Consider the following 24,295-nt stretch of genomic DNA (forward strand, 5'->3'; position numbering starts at 1 on the left):
CCGTCCCCTCCCTCCCTCCTCACCATGCCTCCCACCCCTCACTGACCCCTCACTCTCTTCTAACTGTCTCCTCACTCCACACCATCACTCCTCACCATCCCTTCCCTCCCTCCTCACCATCTGCTCCTCATCACCATTCCCTCCCTCACTCCTCACTGTACCCTACCTCCTCACCATTCCCTTCCTCGTCACCACCTCCACCCTCACTCCTCACCATCCCTTCCCTCTCACTGCTCCCTCCCTTCCTCCTCACCGTCCCCTCCCTCTTCACAGTCCCCTCTCTCCCTCCTCACCATCCCCTCTCCCTCCTCATCTTCCCCGCCCTGCTCACAGTCCCCTCCCTGCCTCCTCACCGTCCCCTCACCTCTCCATCACCTCCCTCCCTCTTCACCGTTACCCCCCTGCTCACCATTCCCTTCCTTGTCACCGTCTCCACCTTCACCATCCCCTCCCTCTCACCATCCTCTTCATCCCTCCTCTTCATCCTTCCTCTCCATCCCCACTCTCCTCACTGTCCCCTCGCCTACTCCACCACCGCTCCCTCCTCACCTCCCCCTCCCTCCTCACTGTCTGGTCCCTCCCTCCTCATAGTCCCTCCCTCCTCACAGTCCCCTCCAATCTCACTCTCCCCTCCATCCCTCCTCACCGCCCCTTCCCCCGCACCATCCTATCCCCTCCTCACACTCACCTCCAGCCTCTCCATCCTCTCCCTCACTCCTCACCTCACTCCTCACCTCACTCTCCCTCCTCACTGTCAAGTCCCTCACACCTCATGGTTCCCTCCAATCTCACTCTCCATCCCTCCTAACTGTCCCGCTGCCTTCTCACTGTCCCCTCCCTCTGCACTATCCCATTCCTTCCCTCTTCACCATCTCCTCCTCCTCACCATCCCCTCCATCCTCATCATCCACGCCCTCCTCACCACCCCTCCCTCCTCACCATCCCCTCTCTCCTCATCATCCCTACACACCATCTCTGGCCTCCTCATCGTTCCCTCCTTCCCTCTTCACCATTCCCTTCCTCCTCATCATCCCCGCCCTCCTCACCATCCCCTCCCTCTTCACCATCATCTCTCTTCCTCCTCACCGTCACCTCCCTCCCTCCTCACCGTCTCTCCCCTCCCTCCACACTGACCACCATCCCTACATCCTAACCATCCCCTCGCTCCCTTCTTACCGTCTCTCCCTTCTATCCTCACCATCAACTCCCTCCCTCCTCACCATCAACTCCCTCCCTCCTCTCCATCAACTCCCTCCCTCCTCACCATCAACTCCCTCCCTCCTCACCATCAACTCCCTCCCTCCTCACGTCACCTCCCTCCTCTCTGTCCCATCCCCTCCCTCCTCATCGTCCCAACCCTCTTCCCCGTCATCTCCCTTCCTCCTCACTGTCACCTCCCTCCTTCCTCACTGTCTCTCCCCTCCCTCCACACTGACCACCATCCCTACATCCTAACCATCCCCTTGCTCCCTTCTTACCATCTCTCCCTTCTATCCTCACCATCAATTCCCTCCCTCCTCACCATCAACTCCCTCCCTCCTCTCTGTCCCGTCCATCTCTCCTCATCGTTCCCCTTCCCTTCTCACCAACCGCTCTCCTCACCTTCCCCTCCCTCCTCACTGTCCAGTCCCTCCCTCCTCACCATTCCCTCCTCCTCCTCATCGTCCACGCCTTCCTCACCACCCCTCCCTCCTCACCGTCATCTCCCTCCCTCCTCACCATCCCCTCCATCCTCACATCCCCTCCCTCCTCTCCATCCCGTCCCTCTCCGCTCACCGTCCCCTTCCCTTCTCATCATACCCTCCCTTCTCACCGTCCCCTCCCTCCACACTATCCCATTCCTTCCTTCCTCACCATCCTTTGCCCTTCCACACTCTCACCTCCAGCTTCTCCGTCCTCTCCCTCCCTCCTCACCATCTTCTCACTGTTCCCTCCCTCCTCACCATCTCCTCCCTCCCTCCTCAACATCCCCTCCCTCTTCACCATCATCTCTCTTCCTCCTCACCGTCACCTCCTTCCTTCCTCACCGTCTTTCCCCTCCCACCACACCGACGACCCTCCTTACATCCTAACCATCCCCTCCCTCCCTTCTCACCGTTTCTCCCTTCTATCCTCACCATCAACTCCCTCCCTCCTCACTATCCCCTCCATCCTCACATCCCCTCCCTCCTCTCCGTCCCGTCCCTTTCTGCTCACCGTCCCCTTCCCTTCTCATCATACACCCTCCCTTCTCACCGTCCTGTCCCTCCACACCATCCCATTCCTTCCTTCCTCACCATTCTTTGCCCTTCCATACTCTCACCTCCAGCCTCTCCGTCCTCTCCCTCCCTCCTCACCATCTTCTCACTGTTCCCTCCCTCCTCACCATCTCCTCCCTCCCTCCTCAGCATCCCCTCCCACCTCACTGTCCCCTCCTCTCCGTCCCCTCCCTCCCTCCTCACCATCCCCTTCCCTCCTCATCTTCCCCACCCTGCTCACCTTCCTCTCCCTATCTCATAACCGTCCTAACCGTTTCCTTCCTCCTCTCCATCCCCTCCCTCCCTCCTCACCATTCCCTCCATCCTCACCGTCCTCTCCCTCCCTCCTCACCGTCCCCTCCCTCCCTCTTCACCGGCCCCTCCCTCTTCACCGACCCCTCCCTCTTCACCGGCCCCTCCCTCCTCACCATCCCCTCCCTCTTCACCGGCCCCTCGCTCCTCACCGTCCCCTCCCTCCCTCTTCACCGGCCCCTCCCTCCTCACCACTCCCTCCCTCCTCACCATCTCCACCCTCCTCACTGTCCCTTCCCTCCTTCTTCACTGTCCCCTCCCTCTTCACAGTCCCCTCCCTCCTCACCGTCACCTCCCACCCCTCTCAGCATCCTCTCACTTCTCACTCTCCCCTCCCTCCATTCTCACCATCCTCTCCCTCTGCACCATCCCATGCCTTCCCTCCTTACCATCCCCACCCCACTTCTCACCATCTCCTCCCTCCTCACTGTCCCCCTCCCTCCTCATTTTCCCACCCTGCTCACTTTCCTCTTCCTGCCTCATAAACCCCCCTCCCTCCTCACCATCTCCACCTTCACTCCTCACCATCCCCTCCCTCTCACTCCTCATCATCCACGCCACCCTCACCGCCCCTCCCTCCTCACCGTCATTTCCCTCCATCCTCATGTCCCTTCCCTCCTCTCCATCCTGTCCCTCTGTGCTCATCGATCCCCTTCCCTTCTCACCATCCCATCCCTTCTCACCGTCCCCGCCCTCCTCACCATCTTCTCTCTCCTCACCGTCACCTTGATCCCTCCTCACCGCTCCCTCACTCCTCACTGTCTCCTCCTTCCCTCAGCAATGTCCACTCCCTCCTAACCATCTTCTCGCTCCCTCCTCAACATCCTCTCCCTCCTCATCATCCCTTCCCTCCCAACACACCATCTCCGGGCTCCTCACCGTCCCCATCCTCCCTCCTCACCATCCCCTCCCTCCCTCCTTACCGACGCCTCCCACCCCTCACCGACCCCTCACTCTTTCCTAACTGTCCCCTCACTCCACACCGTCCCTTCCCTCCCTCCTCACCATCCACTCCTCATCACCATTCCCTCCCTCACTCCTTACTGTACCCTCCCTCCTCACCATTCCCTTCCTCATCACCATCTCCACCCTCCCTCCTCACCATCCCTTCCCTCTCACTGTTCCCTCCCTCCCTCATCACCATCCCTTCTCTCCCTCCTCATCTTCCCCACCCTCCCTCCTCACCATCCCCTCACTCCCTCCTCACTATCCTCTACCTCCTCATCTTCTCCGCCCTGCTCACAGTCCCCTGCCTGCCTCCTCACCATCCCATCTCACCTCTCCATCACCTCCCTCCCTCTTCACCGTTACCCCCCTCCTCACCATTCCCTTCCTTGTCACCGTCTCCACCTTCACCATCCCCTCCCTCTCACCATCCCCTTCATCCCTCCTCTCCATCCCCATTCTCCTCACCTTCCCCTCACCTACTTCTCACCATCCGCTCCCTCCTCACCTCCCCCTCCCTTCTCACTGTCCAGTCCCTCCCTCCTCACAGTCCCCTCCAATCTCACTCTCCTCTCCAGCCTCTCCGTCCTCACCATCCGCTCCCTCCTCACCTCCCCCTCCCTCCTCACTGTCCAGTCCCTCACACCTCACTGTTCCCTCCAATCACACTCTCCCCTCCATCCCTCCTCACTGCCCCACTGCCTTCTCACCATCCCCTCCCTCTGCACTATCCCATTCCTTCCTTCCTCACCACCCCCTCCTCCTCACCATCCCCTCCCTCCTCATCATCCACACCCTCCTCACCACCCCTCCCTCCTCACGCTCTCCTCCCTCCCTCCTCACCATCTCCTCCCTCCCTCCTCACCATCAACTCCATCCCTCCTCTCTGTCCCGTCCCCTCCTCCTCATTGTCCCTGCCCTCCTCACCATCCCTTCCCTCTTCACCGTTATCTCCCTTCCTCCTCACCATCACCTCCCTCCCCTCAGCATCCTCTCACTTCTCACGTCTACTCCCTCCCTCCTCACTGTCCCCTCCCTCCTCATCTTCCCCACCCTGCTCACCTTCCCCTCCCTCCACACCATTCCCTCCTCACCGTTTCCACCCTCCTCACTGTCCCCTCCCTCCCTTCTCACCGTCTCCTTTCCCTCCTCATCATCCCCGCCTTCCTCACCATCCCCTCCCTCTTCACTGTCATCTCCCTTCCTCCTCACCGTCACCTCCCTCCCCTCTCAGCATCCTCTCACTTCTCACTGTCCCCTCCCTCCCTCCTCACTGTCCCTTCCCTCCCTCCTCACTGTCCCCTCCCTCCTCATCTTCTTTACCCTACTCACCTTTCCCTCCTTGCTTCATCACCGTCCCTCCTCACCTTCCCCTCCTTCCCTCCTCACCATCCCCTCCCTCCTCACCATCCCTTCCCTACTCACTCTCCCCTCCCTGTCTCCTCACCGTCCTTTTGCTCCTCAGCATCCCCTCCCTCCTCACTGTGCCCTCCCTCCCTCCTCACCTTCCCCTCCCACCTCACCATCCCCTTCCCTCCTCACCATCCCCTCCCTCCTCACCATCCCTTCCCTACTCACTCTCCCCTCCCTGTCTCCTCACCGTCCTTTTGCTCCTCAGCATCCCCTCCCTCCTCACTGTGCCCTCCCTCCCTCCTCACCTTCCCCTCCCACCTCACCATCCCCCTCCCTCCTCACCTTCCCCTCTCTCCTCAGTCCCCTCCCTCCCTCCTCACTGTCCCCACCAACCTCCTCACCATCTCATCCCTCCTCACTGCCTCCTCCCTCCTTTCTCACTGTCCCCTCCCTCCCTCATAACCGTCCCCTCACTCTCCCCTCCCTCCTCATTGTCTTCTCTCTCCTCACTGTCCTTTTGCTCATTGTCCCCTCCCTCCCACCTCATCGTCCCCTCCCTCCTTACTGTCCCCTCCCCCTCTTTTCCCCATTTTTTTCTCCCCTCCTCCTATCTCCTCCTTTTCTCTCTCCCTACCACTCCTCCTCTCCCTTCCAATCTCTTTGACCCTGATCCCTTCTCCCCATAGGAACACAGTCCTCAAGCAATGAGACCTCATTCGAATTGGAAATGGCTCAGATGGGATTCAGTGTCCTCCTCACCGAGGTGAGACCACCATCTCCTCGGCAGTGTCCAGGAGTTGAGTCAGGAGCTCTGGCCCTCAGGCACCTGCTATCCAACAAACATTCAGCATTTGCCTGATAAAGGTTCAATGAATGAGTTTGGTTCTGTGCAAGGGAAGCCCGAGGGGTCAGCGATAAATGCTGGCAAGTTCCAAACCTTCATTAGAGGGGTGCTGAAGGATGGGCGATAAATGCTGGCAAGTTCCCCAATGATGTGAGAGGGGCACTGAGGGATGGGAGATGAATGCTGGCAAGTTCTCCAATGCTGTGAGAGGGGAGCCGTGGGATGGGAGATGAATGCTGGCAAGTTCTCCAATGCTGTGAGAGGGGCGCCGAGGGATAGGCGATAAATGCTGGCAAGTTCCCCAATGATGTGAGAGGGGCACTGAGGGATGGGCGATAAATACTGGCAAGTTCCCCAATGATGTGAGAGGGGCACTGAGGGATGGGCGATAAATACTGGCAAGTTCTCCAATGCTGTGAGAGGGGAGCCGTGGGATGTGAGATGAATGCTGGCAAGTTCTCCAATGCTGTGAGAGGGGCGCCGAGGGATAGGCGATAAATGCTGGCAAGTTCCCCAATGATGTGAGAGGGGCACTGAGGGATGGGCGATAAATACTGGCAAGTTCCCCAATGCTGTGAGAGGGGCGCCGAGGCGATAAATGCTGGCATGATTCCCCACCATCGTAAGAAAGGTGCTGAGGGATAGGCGATTAAATGCTGGCAAGTTCCCTACCTTCTCCAAAGGGTGTTAGGGAGCGTAGAACATTCCATCAAAGGACAAGCCCTTTGGCCCATGATGTTGAGCTGACCTACCTAAACCTGCTCCACAATCTAACCCTTCCCCTCCCTACCCTGAAACCCTCTATTTTTCTTGCATCCACGTGCTTGTCTGAGTCTTTTAAATGTCCCTACTGTACCAGCCTCCAATACCACACCCAGCAATGCATTCCAGGCACCCACAATTCTTTGATTAAAAAAAACTTACTCCTGACATCTCCCCTAAACTTTCCTCCCTTCACTTTTTACCCACGTCCCCAGGTGTTTGCTACTACTGCCCTGGGAAACAGGCACTGGCTGTCCACCCTATCTATGCCTCAGAATCTTGTCAACCACTATCAAGTCTCCTCTCATCCTTCCACACTCCAAAGAGAAAAGTCTCAGCTCTGCGAACCTTACCTCATAAGACACGTTCTCCAATCCAAGCAATGTCCTGGTCAATCTCCTCTACCCCCTCAATCTTTCCTGTAATGAGGTGACCAGAACTGAACACAATACTCCAAGTGTGGGTTAACCAGCGATTTGTAGAGTTGTAACGTGACCTCTCGACTCCTGAACTCAATCTCCTGACTACTGAATCCCAGAATCTCACAGGCTTTCTTAACAATCCTATCAACCTGCACAGCGACCTTAAGGGATGTAGGGATCTGGGCCCCAAGGTCCCTCTATTCATCCACACTCTTAAGTAACCGATCATTAATCCTGGTCTCAGCCTACTGGTTGACTTTACAAATGCATCATCTAACACTTGTCCAGATTGAGCTCCGTCTGGCACTTTTCTGCCCATCTCTGCATCCTGTCGATATCATTTTGTAACCTTCCACAATAGATCTTTGTGGAACACTACATGTCACGGAAAGTGGGATGGGTAATAAATGCTGGCAAATCTCCCAGTATCCCAATGGGCAATGAGGGATGGGTGAGAAATGCTGGCATGAAAGGCAAAAACATATTTCACCTTCTATTCCAGGAGTCGGTTGTCCTAGGAGCGGTGGGAGCCTACGATGGGTCAGGAGGCTTGTTGGAGATCAGGAACAACTTGACTATCTTCATCAATGTCTCCAAAGAGAACAAGGAAATGAAGGATGCCTACCTTGGTACACAGACCTGTATGGTATTGCAGGGTCTGGGGAGGAGGGAGTGCAGAGGAAGGGGAGGGGGGGGAAGAAGTGACATACATGTGAAAATACCATGCCCCTCCCTTCTCTGTGACCCATTCGGTCCCCAACATCCCTCCCTGTCTCTGTAACCCCCTCCAGTCCCCTAGACCCCTCCCTGTCTCTGACCCCTACACCCCTCCCTGTCTCTGTAACCCCCTCCGGTCCCTATCTCTGAAACCCTCTCTCGTCCCCTACACCCCTCCCTGTCTCTGTAACTCTCTCTCGTCCTCTACACCCCTCCCCATCTCTGTAACCCCCTCCAGTCCCCTACACCCCTCCCTGTCTCTGTAAATTCCTCTGGAACCCCTACTCCCCTCCCAGACTTTGTAGCCACCCACCCCAGTCCCTACACCCCTCCCTGTCTCTGGTCCCCTACACCCCTTCCTGTCTCTGTAATCTCTGCCCGGGATGACTTTACCATGCTCCTCCTCTGACTTCAGGCTATTCAGTGAAGGAGGCAGTGTTGAGGAATAAGTCGATGTACGTGGTGGGGGCGCCTCGCTATCAACACAAGGGCAAGGTCATTGTCTTCAGTCGATGGGCAAATGGAACAGGATGGGAGACCAGGCAGGAAATCCTTGGAGAACAGGTACCCTCCATCGCTCCAGGACGGGGGAGAGGGGGCTTCATTCTTTGTCCCACCCCGGGAGTGTGTGACAGGACAGGGGGAGAGGAAGCTTCATTCTATGTCCCAACCCGGGAGTGTGTGAGAGGACAGAGGGAGAGGGGGCTTCACTCTGTGCCCCACCCTGGGAGTGTGTAATGGGATGGGGCAGAGTGAGCTTCATTGTATGTCCCACCCCAGGAGTGTGTGATGGGACAGGGGAGAGGGAGCTTCACCCTGTATGGGACGAGGGGAGAGGAGGCTTCACTCTGTGTCCCATCCCGAAGTGTGTAATGGGACGGGGGTGAGAGGGAGCTTCACTCTGTGTCCCACCCCGGGAATGTGTAATGGGACGGGGAGAGGGAGCTTCACTCTGTGAACCACCCCAGGAGTGTGTGATGGGACAGGGGAGAGGGAGCTTCACCCTGTATGGGATGAGGGGAGAGGGGGCTTCACTCTGTGTCCCATCCCGGGAGTGTGTAACTGGACGGGGGGGAGAGGGAGCTTAACTTTGTATCCCACCCTGGGAGTGTGTAACGGGACAGGGAGAGGGAGCTTCACTCTGTGTCCCACCCTGGGAGTGTGTGATGTGATGGGAGGGGAGAGGGATGGGACGGAGGGATTTTCACTCCCTCTGTGATTGCATTTCAGATAGGATCTAATTTTGGTTCGGAACTTTGCACCCTCGACCTGACTGGGAATGGGGAGACGGATGTGCTCCTGATCGGTGCACCCCTGTTCTATCAGCAGGGTTATGGGGGGCTGGTGTCCCTCTGCCCCTTCACCTCTGAGGTAGGATCCCTGGCATAATTCAAGATTATTTTAACGTCAGGAAATTAGAGATTGTAGCGGCAGCTCCACTGTTCCTGAAAGAACACACACAACCAGACGGGTTGAGCTCAGTGAGTGGACTGTTTATTGCAGGCTGCTAGGCTGCATTTATACTCCCAGCCCAGACTTGGCTGAGAACCGCACTGGAGGGCGCTGACGTCACCCGGGCATCACGTGGTCCCCAGTGCAGGCTTCTGAGCCCTGTGCTGGGAGGAAGGGAACACCCTTGACGGCACCATTTTGGCCGGCTGCCCCGCCGCCTGGCTTACAAGCAGGGCCAGTTCGCCTGTCTCGTGGTCAGCGCCCCCCCTCCCAGAACCAACGCCAATTCCTTTATCACTGGGCGGCCTTGCTTCTTGGCTGGGCTATGACCACGGGCTCAGGATCGAGGTGTGCCGGCTTCAGCCTGTCCACAGTAAACAGCTCCTGCTTGCTGCCAATGTCCAGCGTGAACGTAGTGCTGGAACGCTGTACAACCCTGTACGGCCCCTCATACGGTCACTGCGTAGGTGCCGTGGTCGGGCCCCACCGAATGAAAACATACACCGCGGAAAGCAGTTCGCCGGGAACATGAGCGGGCGGGTGCCATGCCTAGGCAGCGGTGGGGGGTTTGAACAAATCCAAGTGTGCCCTGAGGTGAGGAAGTAGTTCGTGCGGCAACCGCTGGGGATTGTGAGGTGCGTTGACGAATTCACCAGGTAGTGCCAGCGGCGCACCGTAGACCAGCTCAGCTGATGACACCTGCAGATCTTCCTTGGGAGTGGAGTGGATGCCCAGGAGCACCCAAGGCAGTTCGTCCACCCATTCAGGACCGGTGAGGCAGGCCACGAGTGCTGACTTAAGGTGGCGGTGCAGTCGTTCGACCAGTCCATTGGCCTGCGGGTGGTAGGCCGTGGTGCGGTGTAGCTGTATCCCCAACCTGTTGGTGAACTGTGCCCAGAGTGCAGATGTGAACTGGGCGCCCCGATCGCTGGTGAGGTGACTCGGAACACTGAACTGGATGACCCAACCACGGAACAGTGTTCGGGAGCAGGAGTTGGTGGAGCGCTAGGGGCGGGCTTGGCATGGTTGTGTACGTGGCTCATGATCTGCTGGACCGCTGAGCCCTCCGGGAATTGTGCAAGCCATAGATCTTGGGCCTCCTGGGCGATCTTCCTCGCGTTGATGAAGCTCTCCTGGACCAGCAGCGGCTGGAAGTCCCTGGGCATATGGTCGAGGAAAATGCACTCGAAGAGTGGGCAGTTGGTGTGATCACCCATGAGCATGAGCATCTTGTCCATCAGCTCCTTCGGGGACCTTTTCCCCAGGGCGTCGAGGTGCAGCATCCGAGTGGCACACTGGTGCCTGGATAGTCCGATGGATCCAGTAAGTACTCGCTTGATGGTCTTGTATTTGTCTTCGGCAGGCGAGTGCTGAATGATGTGCAGCACGCGTCTGGCGGTGGTCAGGTCCAGGGCAGCGACAACATGGTAGAATTTGGTCGTGTCGGACGAAATCTGGCAGAGGTAAAACTGAGCCTCCATGTGGCCAAACCAGGTCTCCAGCTCCTGAACCCAGATTTAGGCAGTTTCACATCTATAGCGCTGATCCCAGGCTCACTCATGATGGGTTCAAAGACGTTTGAACCAGTTGGGGTCACCAATTATAGCGGCAGCTACACTGTTCCTGAAAGAACACACACAACCAGAAGGGTTGAGCTCAGTGAGCAGATTAGTTTATTGCAGGCTGCTGGGCTGCACTTATACTCCCAGCCCGGACCTGGCTGAGAACCGCACTGGAGGGCGCTGACGTCACCCGGGCATCACGTGGTCCCCAGTGCGGGCTTCTGAGCCCTGTGCTGGGAGGAAGGGAAAATCCCCAATGGCGCCATTTTGGCCGGCTGCCCCACCACGTAACTTACAAGCGAGGCCAGTTCACCTGCCTCGTGATCCGCCACAGGATCACACAAAATTCCCTTAAGTCGACCGCAGAGGTTTTCCATTCTTTTTCTTCCCACTCATACCCCACCTGAACTATTCCCTCTGCCCTCGGGGCAGGGGTTGCTTCAGGTGGGGGTGTGAGTGGGAAGAAAAAGGTTTGTAAAGCACTGTGTTAAATGTACCGAATTAACTCGTGATGCGCACAGTCCCAAAGGAAATGGGCCAATGCCTATTTTTCTCTCGGAAAATATTCCAGAAACTCTTGGGGGTAGGGCAGTGATTCTCAGTCCCTTACTAATCACAGAGCTTCATTAATTCTGGTCACGCCAGAATCTTGAGAAATACCGGTACAAAGTATTTCAAACTTTTTCTGTGCTTTTTAAAGATAATTTTAAGCTGAATTCTTAGGTCAGCTACAGAACCATTGTTAGAAGAGGTGGAGGGCATTATTAGTGTGTTTGAGGGCAGATCGTTCAGTGGGGATTTTGGTGCTAGCTTGGACCTAGCTGTAAACAGGGGGCTGGGCAGATTCGCCATCGGCAGGAATTGCCTAAGTGAGTCTTACATTCAGACTTACAGACAGACTTACAGACAGACTGGCACACAGACTTACAGTCAGATGTACAATCAGACATTCAGACAGACGTACATTCAGGCTTACAGGCAGACGCAGTCATACTTTCAATCAGTTTTGCAGTCAGACTTACAGTCAGACTTGCAAACATACACAGACAGACTGACAGATGGACTTACAGACAGACACAGTCAGAGAGATTGAAGTAAGAGTGTCCCCCAGTGTCACCAAGTGTCCGTGGATTAACTCCCGCAGCCCCCCATAGTCCGGTCCAAACCACCAGTGACCCTGGCCTCTGGATCTGATCCTCCAATAGGGTCAGGCACCCCTTTCCAGTGCCCTCAGCAACCCCCGCCACCACCCCGCCTCCCGGATCATCCAATACCCGGTGTCCTTCCAGCGGTTTCGAGCCAGCCTCCAGCAATCCGCAGCCCCAGCACGAGTCAACCCCCCCCCCCCCACCACCGTTGGGTTCCAAGCCTACACAGGCAAAACTCCCCAACTCTTCCTCTGCTACATCAACGACTATATTGGGCAGCCTCACGGACCCCGCGATAAGCTCGTCAATTTCATCAGTTCCACGGCCAATTTCCACCCGGACCTCAAACTCAACTGGTCCATTTTCCGATGACCCTCTCCCTTTTCTGGATCTCTCTGTCTCGATCTCAGGACACAGACTCCTCGCTGACATTTATTACAAAACCTCCAACTCCCACAACTTGGACAATTCGTCCTCACACTCTGTCCCCTGCTAGAACTCCAGTCCCTTCTCCCAATTTCTCCATCTGCTCCCAAGATGAGGTCTTCCAGTCCAAAGCCTCGGAATGTCTGCCTTCTTCCACAAACGTGGCTTCCCCTCCACCACTATTAACTCAGCCCTCATCCACATCTCCTCCATTCCCTGCTCATCTGCCCTAGTGCCCCAGCCCCTAGAAACAATGAATACTGAACACTCCCTTGTCCTCACCCACAACCCCCTCTCGTCCTCACCTACCACCCCACCAGCCTCCACATCCAACACATTAACCACTGGAATTTCCAGCACTTACCACAGGACCCAACCACCAGACACATCTTCCTCTCTCCTCCACTCTCAGCATTCCGCAGGGACTGATCTGTCCGTGACTCCCTTGCACACATTTCCCCTCCCCCACCCATCGCCCACCTCCTACCCGGCAACTTCCACTGTGGTCGTAGGAGGTGTAATACCTGCATCAACAACTCCTCCCTCGCCACGGTCCAAGGTCCCAAACAGGCCGTTAGGTGAAGCAACCCTTCACCTGTACCTCCAAAGAACTAATTTGCTTCATCCGGTGCCCCCTCTGTGGCCTTCCCTGCATCAGAGAGACTGGTCGCAGATTAGGAGATTGCATCGCCCACCACATCCTCTCAATCCACAACAAAAATGAACTACCCGTAGCCAACCATTTCAATTCTGAGTCACACTCTCGTGTCTGACAATGGCCTTTCACACACACCACCATGACCACCCACAGATTGGAGGCACAATACCTCATTTTTCATCTGCTCCCCCTCCAACCCCAGGGCATGAACATGGTATTCCACTAATCAGCTTGCCTCTTCCCCCATTCCCCACCTTAACTCGTTAGTTCAGTTCCTACATCCTTTCTCTCTCCACACAGCCCAGACTCCTCCCCCCACATCCTCCAGTCCTCCGCACCCCACTCCACCTATCATCCACCACCCACACGATCATCCCCCCTCTACCTATCATCCACCACCCTCACGCCCACATCTTCCCCCTCCCCGTATCATCTATCACCCTTAACACCACCACCCCTTCCACCTATCATCTACCACCCTCAACCCCTCCCCCTCCCCATCATCTACCACCCTCACCACCAACCACTCCCCCTCCACCTATCATCTACCACCCCTCACAATCACCCCCTCCCCTCCCTGTATCATCTACCACCCTCACCACCACTTCCTCCACCTATCTTCTACCACCCTCACCACCACTACCACCTCCCTCCCCTATCATCTAATGCCCTCATCACCACTCCCTCCCTATCATAAACCACACTCATCTCCACCTCCCCATCATCTACCACCTTCAGTACCACCCCTCCACCTCCCCATCATCTACCACCCTCAGTACCAGCACTCACCCTCACCTATCATCTACCACCTTCACCACCACCTCCCCCTCCACCTATCATCTACCACCCTTACCACCACCCCCTCCCTTCCACCTATCATCTACCACCTACACCACCACCCCCCTCCCATCCACCTATCATCTACCACCCTCACCACCACCCCCTCCCCTCCATCTATCATCTACCACCCTCAACACCACCCCCCTCCCATCCACCTATCATCTACCACCCTCACCACCACCCCCTCCCCTCCATCTATCATCTACCACCCTCAACACCACCCCTCACCCTCCCCTATCATCTACCACCCTCACCCCCAACCCCCACCCCTCACTCTGTCATCTACCACCCTCACCACCCACTGTCTGCTTCTCGTCTGTCTGGAAGCCTGAGCACTGACACAGGCCTGGTGCTGCTGTTCTGTTTTCCACTGCCTGCTCCTCATCTGTCTGTAACCTGAGCACTGAGATGGGCCTGGGGCTGCTGCTCTGTTTCCCGCTGCTTGCTCCTCGTCTTTCTGGAAGCCTGATCACTGAGATGGGCCTGGGGCTGCTGCTCTGTTTCCCTCTGCCTGCTCTTCGTCTGTCTGGAAGCCTGAGCACTGAGATGGGTCTGGGGCTGCTGTTCTGTTTCCTGCTGCCTGCACTTTGTCTGTGTGGAAGCCTGAGCACTGAGATGGGCCTGGGGCTGCTGCTCTGTTTCCCTCTGCCTGCTCTTCGTCTGTCTGGAAGCCTGAGCACTGAGATAGGCCTGGGGCTGCTTTTGTGTTTCCCGCTGCCTGCTCCTCATCTGTCTTGAAGCCTGAGCACTGAGACGGGCCTGGGGCTGCTGTTCTGTTTCCTGCTGCCTGCACTTCGTCTGTCTGTAACCTGAGCATTGAGATGGGCCTGGTGCTGCTGTTCTGTTTCCTGCTGCCTGCACTTTGTCTGTCTGGAAGCCTGAGCACTGAGATGGGCCTGGGGGCTGCTGCTCTGTTTCCCTCTGCCTGCTCTTCGTCTGTCTGGAAGCCTGAGCACTGAGATGGGTCTGGGGCTGCTGTTCTGTTTCCTGCTGCCTGCACTTTGTCTGTCTGGAAGCCTGAGCACTGAGATGGGCCTGGGGCTGCTTTTCTGTTTCCTGCTGCCTGCTCCTCGTCTGTCTGGAATCCTGAGCACTGAAATGGGCCTGGGGCTGCTGCTCTGTTTCCCTCTGCCTGCTCTTCGTCTGTCTGGAAGCCTGAGCACTGAGATGGGCCTGGGGCTGCTGCTCTGTTTCCCTCTGCCTGCTCTTCGTCTGTCTGGAAGCCTGAGCACTGAGTTAGGCCTGGGGCTGCTGTTCTGATTCCTGCTGCCTGCACTTCATCTGTCTGGAAGCCTGAGCACTGAGATGGGCCTGGGGCTGCTGTTCTGTTTCCTGCTGCCTGCACTTCGTTTGTCTGTAACCTGAGCACTGAGATGGGCCTGGTGCTGCTGCTCTGTTTCCTGCTGCCTGCTCCTTGTCTATCTGGATGCCTGGGAACTGAGACAGGCCTGGTGCTGCTGTTCTTTTTCCCTCTGCCTACTCCTCGTCTGTCTGGAAGCCTGAGCACCGAGACGGGCCTGGGGCTGCTGTTCTGTTTCCAGCTGCCTACACTTCGTCTGTCTGTAATCTGAGCATTGAGATGGGCCTGGTCCTGCTTTTCTGTTTCCTGCTGCCTGCACTTCGTCTGTCTGGAAGCCTGAGCACTGAGACGGGTCGGGTGCTGCTCTCTTACCAGCTGCCTGCTCCTCGCCTGCCTGGAAGCATCAATTGTGAGGCTAGACTGATGTTCCTCTTGGTGTCTCTTGCTTCCTCCTGTGTATAACGACGAGTTTGCGAAAAGTTTCTGCCAACCTAGCTTCGCTTTCCCTGGGCCCATGGTGAAATTGTTATCATTCTGAATGTTCCATGATGGTCCGCACTGGAACAAATCGAGGTGTCCCCAGTGCAAGGTCAACATTTTATTTCGGAGCTTTACGACCTTAAAGGTTAAATTCAATGTGGTCATGACTCACAGCATCAAATGTGACCCGGACTGCACCCCCTTGATGGTGCATCAGCCTGGGTGGTGGTGCAGGGTTCTCTGAGGAGAGGGGCTGCTTTTGTCTCATGTCAGCACCCTTGACAGAGTGAGGTCAGGCACCCGAGATGTTTCCGGCCGGGTTCACAACCTCGTGCCAGGCAGTGATGCAACTGGCCAGGATGCGCTCCTCGTAGAGGTTTACGAGAATCTTCAGCGACAGATCGAACTGCCTCAGACACGTCACAAAGTAGAGCCGACGGCTAAACGTGACAGCATCGATGTGGGGGTTCCGGGTCAGATCCTCAGAGATGTGAACCCTCAGGTCCTGCGGTGAACCCACGATCTCCAACCCCTTCCCATGAGATTTCGGAGCAGAAATTCCAGGATTGGGGAACGGGGAGGTTCCAGGGGATATGGATGGAGGTGGAGAGATCACCAGCCACTCCCTGTTCCATCTACCTCCACCTCTCACTCAACCCTTCCCCCTCTCACTCCCCCCTCCCCACTCTCTCCCTTCCCTCCCTCCCCATTCTGTTCCTCCCTCACTCACACCCTTCTTTCTTTTCCCCCTCTCTCCCTGTCCCCCTCTCCCTCTCTCACTTCCTTCTTTCCCCCTCTCTCCCCTCTCCCTTCCCTTCTCTCTCACCCCACTCTCTCCCCCTTTATCCTTCCCCTCTCTCTCCCCTCTCTCCCCATTTTTCTTCCTCCCCCTCCCAGTCCCCCTCTCCCTTTCTCTCTCTTCCCCTTTCCCTCCCCTCTCCCCCTCTCACTCCCCATCTCTCCCTCTTCATCCACTCTTGCTTTTTGCCCTCTCTCCCCCTCTCTCTCCTTTCCCCCTCTCTGTCCCTCTCTCTCCTCTTCTTTTCCCTCTCTCCCCTACCCCCCTCCCCTCTCTCTCTCCACTTATCCCTCTCCCCCTTCCCCCTCTCCCACTCTCTCTCCCCCCCTCCTCCCCCCTTCTCTCTCTCTCTCTCTCTCTCTCTCTCTCCCCCCCTCATTCTCTCCCCTCTCTCCCCCACAAAAGGACATCTTCTCCTGCACCTCGACCCTGCGAGGGGTGCAGGGGGAGACCCTGGGCCGTTTTGGGAGCACCATCGCGGCGCTGAGAGACCTGAATGGGGACAGAGTGTCGGACGTGGCAGTGGGAGCTCCGCTGGAGGACGGGCATCGCGGCAGCGTTTACATCTTCCTGGGGCAGCCTTGGGGGGTGGAGAGTCGCTTCAGTCAGGTGAGGGGGCAGAGGGGGATGGGGAGGGAGAGGGAGAGAGAGGAGGGAGTGGGGAATGAGAGGGAGGTGAAAGGGGGGAGGGGAGAGGGTGGGGCAGAGAGAATGGAGAGGGAGAGAGGGGAGATAGAGAGGGGATGTGAGGGAGGGGGAGAAGGAGGAAGGAAAGAGGGAGGAGAGAAGGGAGTAGGAGGGGTGAGAGAGAAGGGAAGGGAGAGGAAGAGGGAAGGGAGAGGGGATAGAGGGGGGAACAGGAGAGGGAGAGGGGAAGAGAGGATGAGAGGGAGGTGAAAAGGAACAGGGAGGGGCAAAGATGGGGCAAGGATGGAGGAGAAAGGGAGGAGAGAGGTGGAAAGGGGGAGGAAGGGGGGATAATGGAGTGGAGGGTTGGGCCTATGTGTCTGTCGTTGCCGCATCACTGTTAATTGGCCGATGGCTCTAATGGCCTTGCCTCCTTTGTCCTCCCAGCGAATCACAGCCCGCCAGCTCTCACCAGCCCTGAGGTACTTCGGCCAATCGGTGCAGGGCTCCGTGGACCTGACTGGCGATGGATTGACGGACATCGCCGTGGGCGCAACCAGGCACGCCATCCTCCTGAGGTGAGACCCACCCCATGATCCCCACCACCTGACCACCTGACCTTTCCCAAGTCTGCCCGGTGATCCCCTGACCTTACCCTGGCCAGCCCACTGGCCCCTCCACGTGACCTCTGACCCCTAGATGCTCACTTTCCTCTGAACTCTCCACTGCCTGCCCTGTGACCTCTTGACCCTTTTCTGAGAAGTCTGACTCTTTGCTGGCCTTCAGCACAACCTCTGACCCTTCCCCATGACTTCTGACTCTTTCCCACTACTTCTGAATGGACTGCCCCATCACCTTTGATCCCTAAACTGGCCCTCCCTTGCAACCTCTAACCCCTTCTCTATCCAATTGCCCCGTAACCTTCTGAGACAGTCTGGAATGAGCTGGGCCAATCAACCTCCTGCAGTCATGGCAAGGGGGGGTAGGGAAGGGGAGGGAGGGGAAGGGAAGATAATAAAGGGGAGGGGGAGGGGGAGTGGATGAAGGGAGGAGAGAGGAGGAGACGAGAGGGAGATGGAAGGGAGTTGGGAGGAGGGGGGAGTAGGGGAGAGAAGCAGTGGAGGGGAAGGGACGGGAAGGGAGTGAAAGGTGGGAGGGGGGAGGGAGTGGACAGGACGGGCCGGAACAAGATGGAAGGTGCCAGGCCAGGAGTGGATAGGCGGGACAAACGGCCTACTACTGACCCTCCCTATGCCCAGCTCCAGGCCAGTGGTGGAGATGAATCCGGAGCTGCTCCTGGATCCAGAGGAGCTGGAGCTGAAGACGTACCAGTGTCCCTGGGAGTCTGTCCAAGAACACCGACATGGGGGGATGGCCCAAGTCTGCTTCACCCTGCAGAGTAGGGTGGCCATGACCCCAGGTAACACCTTCGTCTACCTCCAGTCCTTTCCCCTCTTAACTCCTCACCCCCCCCTCACCCTGTCTCTCCTCACTCCCCCTCTCCTCACTCCCTCCTCACCCCCTCATCAACTGGCTCTCCTTACCCCCTCTCCTTCCTCATCCCCTCTGTCACCCCCTCTCACCTCACTCCCTCACCCTCTCTCTCCTCACACCCTCTCTCCTCACTCCCTCATGCTCTTTCTTCACCCCTCTCGCCTCACTCCCCTCCTCACCCCCCTCATCAACTGTCTCTCCTCACTCCCTCCTCATCCCCTCTCTCCTCACCCCCTCTGTCCTCACCCCTTCTCACCTCACTCCCTCACCCTCTCTCCACACCCTCTCTCCTCACCTCCCTCACGTTCTCTTTCCTTACCCCTCTTGCCTGACTCCCTCCTCACCCCCCTCTCCCCTCACTCCCACCTCACCCTCTCTTTCCTCACTCCCTCCTCACCCCCTCTCTCCTCACTCCCTCCTCACCTGCTCTCTCCTCACTCCCTCCTCACCCGCTCTCTCCTCACTCCCTCCTCACCCCCTCTCTCCTCAATCCCTCCTCACTTTTCCTCACCCCCTCTCGCCTCACTCCCTCCTCACCCCCTCATCAACTGTCTCTCCTCACTCCCTCCTCACCCCCTCTCTCCTCACCCCTTCTGTCCTCACCCCTTCTCACCTCACTCCCTCACCCTCTCTCTCCTCACACCCTCTCTCCTCACTCCCCTCGTTCTCTTTCCTTACCCCTCTTGCCTCACTCCCTCCTCACCCCCTCTCCCCTCACTCCCACCTCACCCCTCTCTTTCCTCACTCCCTCCTCACCCCCTCTCTCCTCAATCCCTCCTCACTTTTCCTCACCCCCTCTCGCCTCACTCCCTCCTCACCCCCTCATCAACTGTCTCTCCTCACTCCCCTCCTCACCCCCTCTCTCCTCACCCCCTCTGTCCTCACCCCTTCTCACCTCACTCCCTCACCCTCTCTCTCCTCACACCCTCTCTCCTCACTCCCTCGTTCTCTTTCCTTACCCCTCTTGCCTCACTCCCTCCTCACCCCCTCTCCCCTCACTCCCACCTCACCCTCTCTTTCCTCACTCCCTCCTCACCCCCCTCTCTCTTCACTCCCTCCTCATCCGCTCTCTCCTCACTCCCTCCTCACCCGCTCTCTCCTCACTCCCTCCTCACCCCCTCTCTCCTCAATCCCTCCTCACTTTTCCTCACCCCCTCTCTCCTCACTCCCGCCTCACCCCCTCACTGCCACCTCACCCTCTCTTTCCTCACTCCCTCCTCACTCCTTCCTCACCCCCTCCTCACCCCCTCTCCCCTCACTCCTACCTCACCCTCTCTTTTCTCACTCCTCTTCATTCCTCCCTCACCCCCTCTTCCCTCACTCTCTCCTCACCCTATCTCTCCTCGCTCCATCCTCACCTCTCCTCATTGCCCATCCACTCCCTGACCTGGCTCTCACCACCCCTCTCTCTCCCAACCCCCCACCACCACAGAGTCGTTGACCATGAAGGTGATGTACAAGCTGGTGTTGGACGGAGACCGTCAGGTTCCAAGAGCTCAGCTGCTGCCCGGAGACGAGGTCTTCACCCAAAACCTCAGCTTGTTGCAGGGCAGGAAGTGTCACACCCATATGATCAAGCTGCCGGTAAATCCTGGGGCCAATGTACACCCTATGGGACCACGCATCCCCCTCGTACACACCCCCCAATACACTCCCTGGGACCCAATCTCCCCCCATACACTCCCATGAACCCAATCTCCCCCTCGTACATTCCCTGGTACCCAATCTCCCCCTGTACACTCTCTGGGACCACGTATACACTCCGTACACTCCCCCGGACCCAACCTCCCCTTGTACACTCCCCAGGTCCCAATCTCCCCCTCTACACTCCTCAGATCCCAATCTTCCCCCGTATACTCTCCGGGACCCAATCTCCCCCCCTCCCGTACACTTCCCGTGACCAAATCTCCCCCCGTACTCTCCCCGGGACCCAATCTCCCCCGTACACTCCCTGGGACCCTATCTCCCCCTGTACTCTCCCCGGGACCCAATCTCCCCCTGTACACTCTCTGGGGCCATGTATTCCCCCCCATTCCCGTACACTTCCCATGACCCAATCTCCTCCCGTACACTCCCCGGGATCTAATCTCCCCCTGTACACTCCCTGGGATCCCCCTGTACACTCTCTGGGGCCATGTATTCCCCCCCATTCCCGTACACTTCCCATGACCCAATCTCCTCCCGTACACTCCCCGGGATCTAATCTCCCCCCTGTACACTCCCCTGGGGGACCCAATCAACCCCTGTACACTCACCGAAACCCTATCTCCTCCTGTACACTCCCTGGGAACCAATCTCCCCCTGTACTCTCCCTGGGACCCTATCTCCCCATGTAAACTCTCTGGGACCACGTATCCCCCTCGTACACACCCCGGGAACCCAATCTCCCACCCCCCAATACACTCCCTGGGACCCAATCTCCCCCCATAAACTCCCTTGAACCCAATCTCACCCCCCTCTCTCGTACACTCCCCAGTACCCCAATCTCCCCATGTACACTCTCTGGGACCACGTATACCCTCCGTACACTCCCCCAGACCCAACCTTCCCCTGTACACTCCCCAGGTCCCAATCTCCCCCCCGTACACTCCTCAGGTCCCAATCTCCGCCTGTATACACTCCAGGTCCCAATCTTCCCCTTCCCCCGTACACTTCCCGTGACCCAATCTCCCCCCATACACTCCCCGGGAACCAATCTCCCCCCTGTACTCTCCCCGGGAACCAATCTCCCCCCCCCACCATACACTCCCCGGGACCCTATCTCCCCATATAAACTCTCTGGGACCACGTATCCCCCCTCGTACACACCCCGGGACCCAATCTCCCCACCCCCCAATACACTCCCCTGGGACCTAATCTCCCCCCCATACACTCCCTTGAACCCAATATCACCCCCCCCCTCGTACACTCCCCAGTACCCAATCTCCCCATGTACACTCTCTGGGACCACGTATACCCTCCGTACACTCCCCCAGACCCAACCTTCCCCTGTACACTCCCCAGGTCCCAATCTCCCCCCGTACACTCCTCAGGTCCAAATCTCCCCCTATATACACTCCAGGATCCAATCTCCCCCCCATACATTCCCCGTGACCCCAATCCCCCTCTGTACACTACTCAGGACCTAATACCCCCCCCTGTACACTAACCGGAACCCCTATCTCCTCCTGTACACTGCCCGGGAACCAATCTCCCCCTGTACTCTCCCCGGGACCCAATCTCCCCATGTAAACTCTCTGGGACCACGTATCCCCCTCGTACACACCCTGGGACCCAATCTCCCACCCCCCAAAACACTCCCTTGGACCCAATCTCCCCCCCATATACTCCCTTTAACCCAATCTCACACACCCCCCCCGTACACTCCCCAGTACCCAATCTCCCCATGTACACTCTCTGGGACCACGTATACCCTCCGTACACTCCCCCCAGACCCAACCTTCCCCTGTACACTCCCCAGGTCCCAATCTCCCCCCGTACACTCCTCAGGTCCCAATCTCCCCCCGTATACACTCCAGGACCCAATCTTCCCCCCCCCTGTACATTTCCCGTGACCCAATCTCCCCCCATGCACTCCCCGTGATCTAATCTCCCCCCCCCCCCCGTACATTCCCCGGGACCCCAATCGCCCTCTGTACACTACTCAAGACCTAATACCCCCCTGTACACTTCTCAGGACCCAATCTCTCCCCCCATACACTCCCCGGTATCCAATCTCCCCTGTACACTCCCCGGGGCCAAATCTCCCCCCCCCCCACCCTCCCGTTCACTCCCGGGACCCAATCTCCCCCTGTACACACCACGGGACCCAATCTTTCCCCCCCACCGTAAACTCCCCGGGACCACGTACCCCCCCCCATACATTCCCTGGGACCCAATCTCCCACCGTACACTCCCCAGGACCAAACCTCCCCCTCGTACACTTCCCGGGACCCAATCTCCCCTGGTACACTCCCCGGGACCCCATCTCCCCCTGTACACTCCCAAGGAACCCACCACCTTCCTGTACACTCCCCGGAACCCTGACCCACCCCGTACACTCCCCGGGAACCCATCTCCCCTCTGTACACTCCCAAGGAACCAACCACCTTCCTGTGCATTTCCTGGGACCCCGGTCTCACCCCTGGTACCCTTGCCGGGACCCCATTCCCCACCTGTATACTCCATAGCACACCCTTCTACACTCTCTGGGACCCTATGTCTCCCTGTATATTCCCTAGGACCTTGTCTACTCCCCCTGTACACTATCCGGGACTCCATCACCCCACCCCCTCCGTACTCCCATCTTCCTCCTGTAAACTCCCTGGGACCCCATCTCCCCTGTACACTCGCTGGGACCCCCGTCTCCCCTGTGTACACTCCCCTGGGACCACTTCTACCCCCTGTAAACTCCCCAGAACCCCATCTCCCTCCTGTACACTCCCCAGGAACTCATCATCCTTCCTGAACAACGCGGGACCCCGTCATCCTCTTGTACCCCTCCCCCAGGACCCTGTCTCCCCCCAACCCTGTAAAATCCTTAGGACCACATCTCCCCTGTACACTCCCCGGACCTCGCCTCTCCCTGTACCCTCCTCTGGACCCTGTCCTCTTCCCCATACATTCTCCGGGACCCCATGTACACTCCCCAGGACCCCATCTCCCTCCCCTGTACAACACATGGGACGCCGTCTCCCCCCCGTTCACTCCCTGGGACCCCTGTCTTCCCCCCTGTACACCCCTTGGACCCCGTCTCCACCTGTATATTGGCTGGGACCCAGTCTCCTCCCGTGTACACTCCCCAGGAACCCATCACCTTCCTGTACATTTCCTGGGACCCCTTCTCCTCCTTGTATGTTCCCCAGACCCCATCTCCTCCGTATACCCTTCCCATGACCCTGTTTCCTCCTTGTATGTTTCCCGGGACCCTTTCTTCTCCCCATACCCTTCCTGGGACCCCGTCTCCTCCTTGTATGTTCCCCGGGACCCCTGTCTCCTCCTCGTAACTCTCCAAGTCCCTGACTCTGACCCTCTACACTTCCCGGGACCCCCATCTCCCCCTGCCCCCATAAAGTCCCTGGGACTCCCTCTCCCTGATGATACCCTCCAGTGCACTATCCTACTTATAACACTGAAGCACCAGCACTCCTCAGGGGCTGGAAGAGTGCGTTCTCCACCGGATCTGCCAATCAGTGGGGCACCATTTTACTACAGGTCGTTCCTGAGAACAGAGTATCCAGGCACAGATCCCCTCCTGGCCTGCATTATCGCACAGATCCCCTACTAGCCCTACATTTGACCTATGTTTCCTCCAGGCCTGCGTCTTAGTGTGCAATCTCTGGCTTACGTTTGAGTGAATATCTTTTTCACAGCCTGCACTTAAGTGTGTGTTCTCTTCTATCCTGTGCTTGGATGTGTGTACCCAGCCTCCGTTTGAGTTCATGCCCCGCACTTCCTGGCTTGTATTTGGGGGCATGTTCCCACCTGGCCTGTGTTTGCTTGTGTGTTCTCTCCTTGCCACTGTTCATGCAAGCATTCCCTTTCCTGCCCTGTGTTCGTGTGTGTGTCCCTAGCCTATGTTTGAGTCCACACCCCCTTCCTGGCTTCCATTTGGGCACACGTTCCTATCCTGCATATGTTTGCACGCCCCGACCCAGCCCACATTTGGGGATGCATTCCCTCCCTGCCAGCATTTGGGTGCACATCCCCCCAGCCTGCACTTGTGATTGGATTCCTGAGCATCCTGCATTTGGGTGCAGGTCCCTGTCCTGCGTTTGAACATGCGCTCCCTCCCGGCCCGAGTTTGAGTGCACGCCCCCCCTTTCCGGCCTGCGTGTGAGTATGTGTTGACCTGCGTGTGCCCCCCTCTCTATCTCCACCCCACAGGTGTGCGTGGAGGACTCGCTGGCCCCCATCAAACTGACCCTCAACTTTTCAA

At 57.7% G+C, this 24,295-nt stretch overlaps 2 protein-coding genes across 2 annotated transcripts in view; one reads left to right on the forward strand and one right to left on the reverse strand.

Moving 5' to 3' along the window:
• LOC138756775 (integrin alpha-D-like) overlaps positions 1 to 24,295 on the forward strand; it is a 49,941-nt gene that overhangs the window by 21,872 nt on the left and 3,774 nt on the right. Inside the window, exons 12-20 of the mRNA XM_069923162.1 lie at positions 5,534 to 5,610; positions 7,378 to 7,504; positions 8,008 to 8,156; positions 8,823 to 8,963; positions 16,663 to 16,866; positions 17,332 to 17,462; positions 18,144 to 18,304; positions 19,811 to 19,962; positions 24,244 to 24,294. Of these exons, the coding sequence (XP_069779263.1) occupies positions 5,534 to 5,610; positions 7,378 to 7,504; positions 8,008 to 8,156; positions 8,823 to 8,963; positions 16,663 to 16,866; positions 17,332 to 17,462; positions 18,144 to 18,304; positions 19,811 to 19,962; positions 24,244 to 24,294 (1,193 nt within the window). The remainder of the gene's footprint in view (positions 1 to 5,533; positions 5,611 to 7,377; positions 7,505 to 8,007; positions 8,157 to 8,822; positions 8,964 to 16,662; positions 16,867 to 17,331; positions 17,463 to 18,143; positions 18,305 to 19,810; positions 19,963 to 24,243; position 24,295) is intronic.
• LOC138758262 (uncharacterized) lies at positions 9,028 to 16,131 on the reverse strand. Its single transcript, XM_069926945.1, has 2 exons — positions 15,351 to 16,131; positions 9,028 to 10,667 (listed from the first exon to the last, which is right to left on the reverse strand). The coding sequence occupies exon 2, from the start codon at positions 10,523 to 10,525 to the stop codon at positions 9,404 to 9,406; it is 1,122 nt and encodes a 373-aa protein (XP_069783046.1). The 5' UTR covers positions 10,526 to 10,667; positions 15,351 to 16,131; the 3' UTR covers positions 9,028 to 9,403.

Source organism: Narcine bancroftii, chromosome 3 (assembly GCF_036971445.1).
Source record: "Narcine bancroftii isolate sNarBan1 chromosome 3, sNarBan1.hap1, whole genome shotgun sequence".
NCBI classification, from domain to species: Eukaryota; Metazoa; Chordata; class Chondrichthyes; order Torpediniformes; family Narcinidae; genus Narcine; species Narcine bancroftii.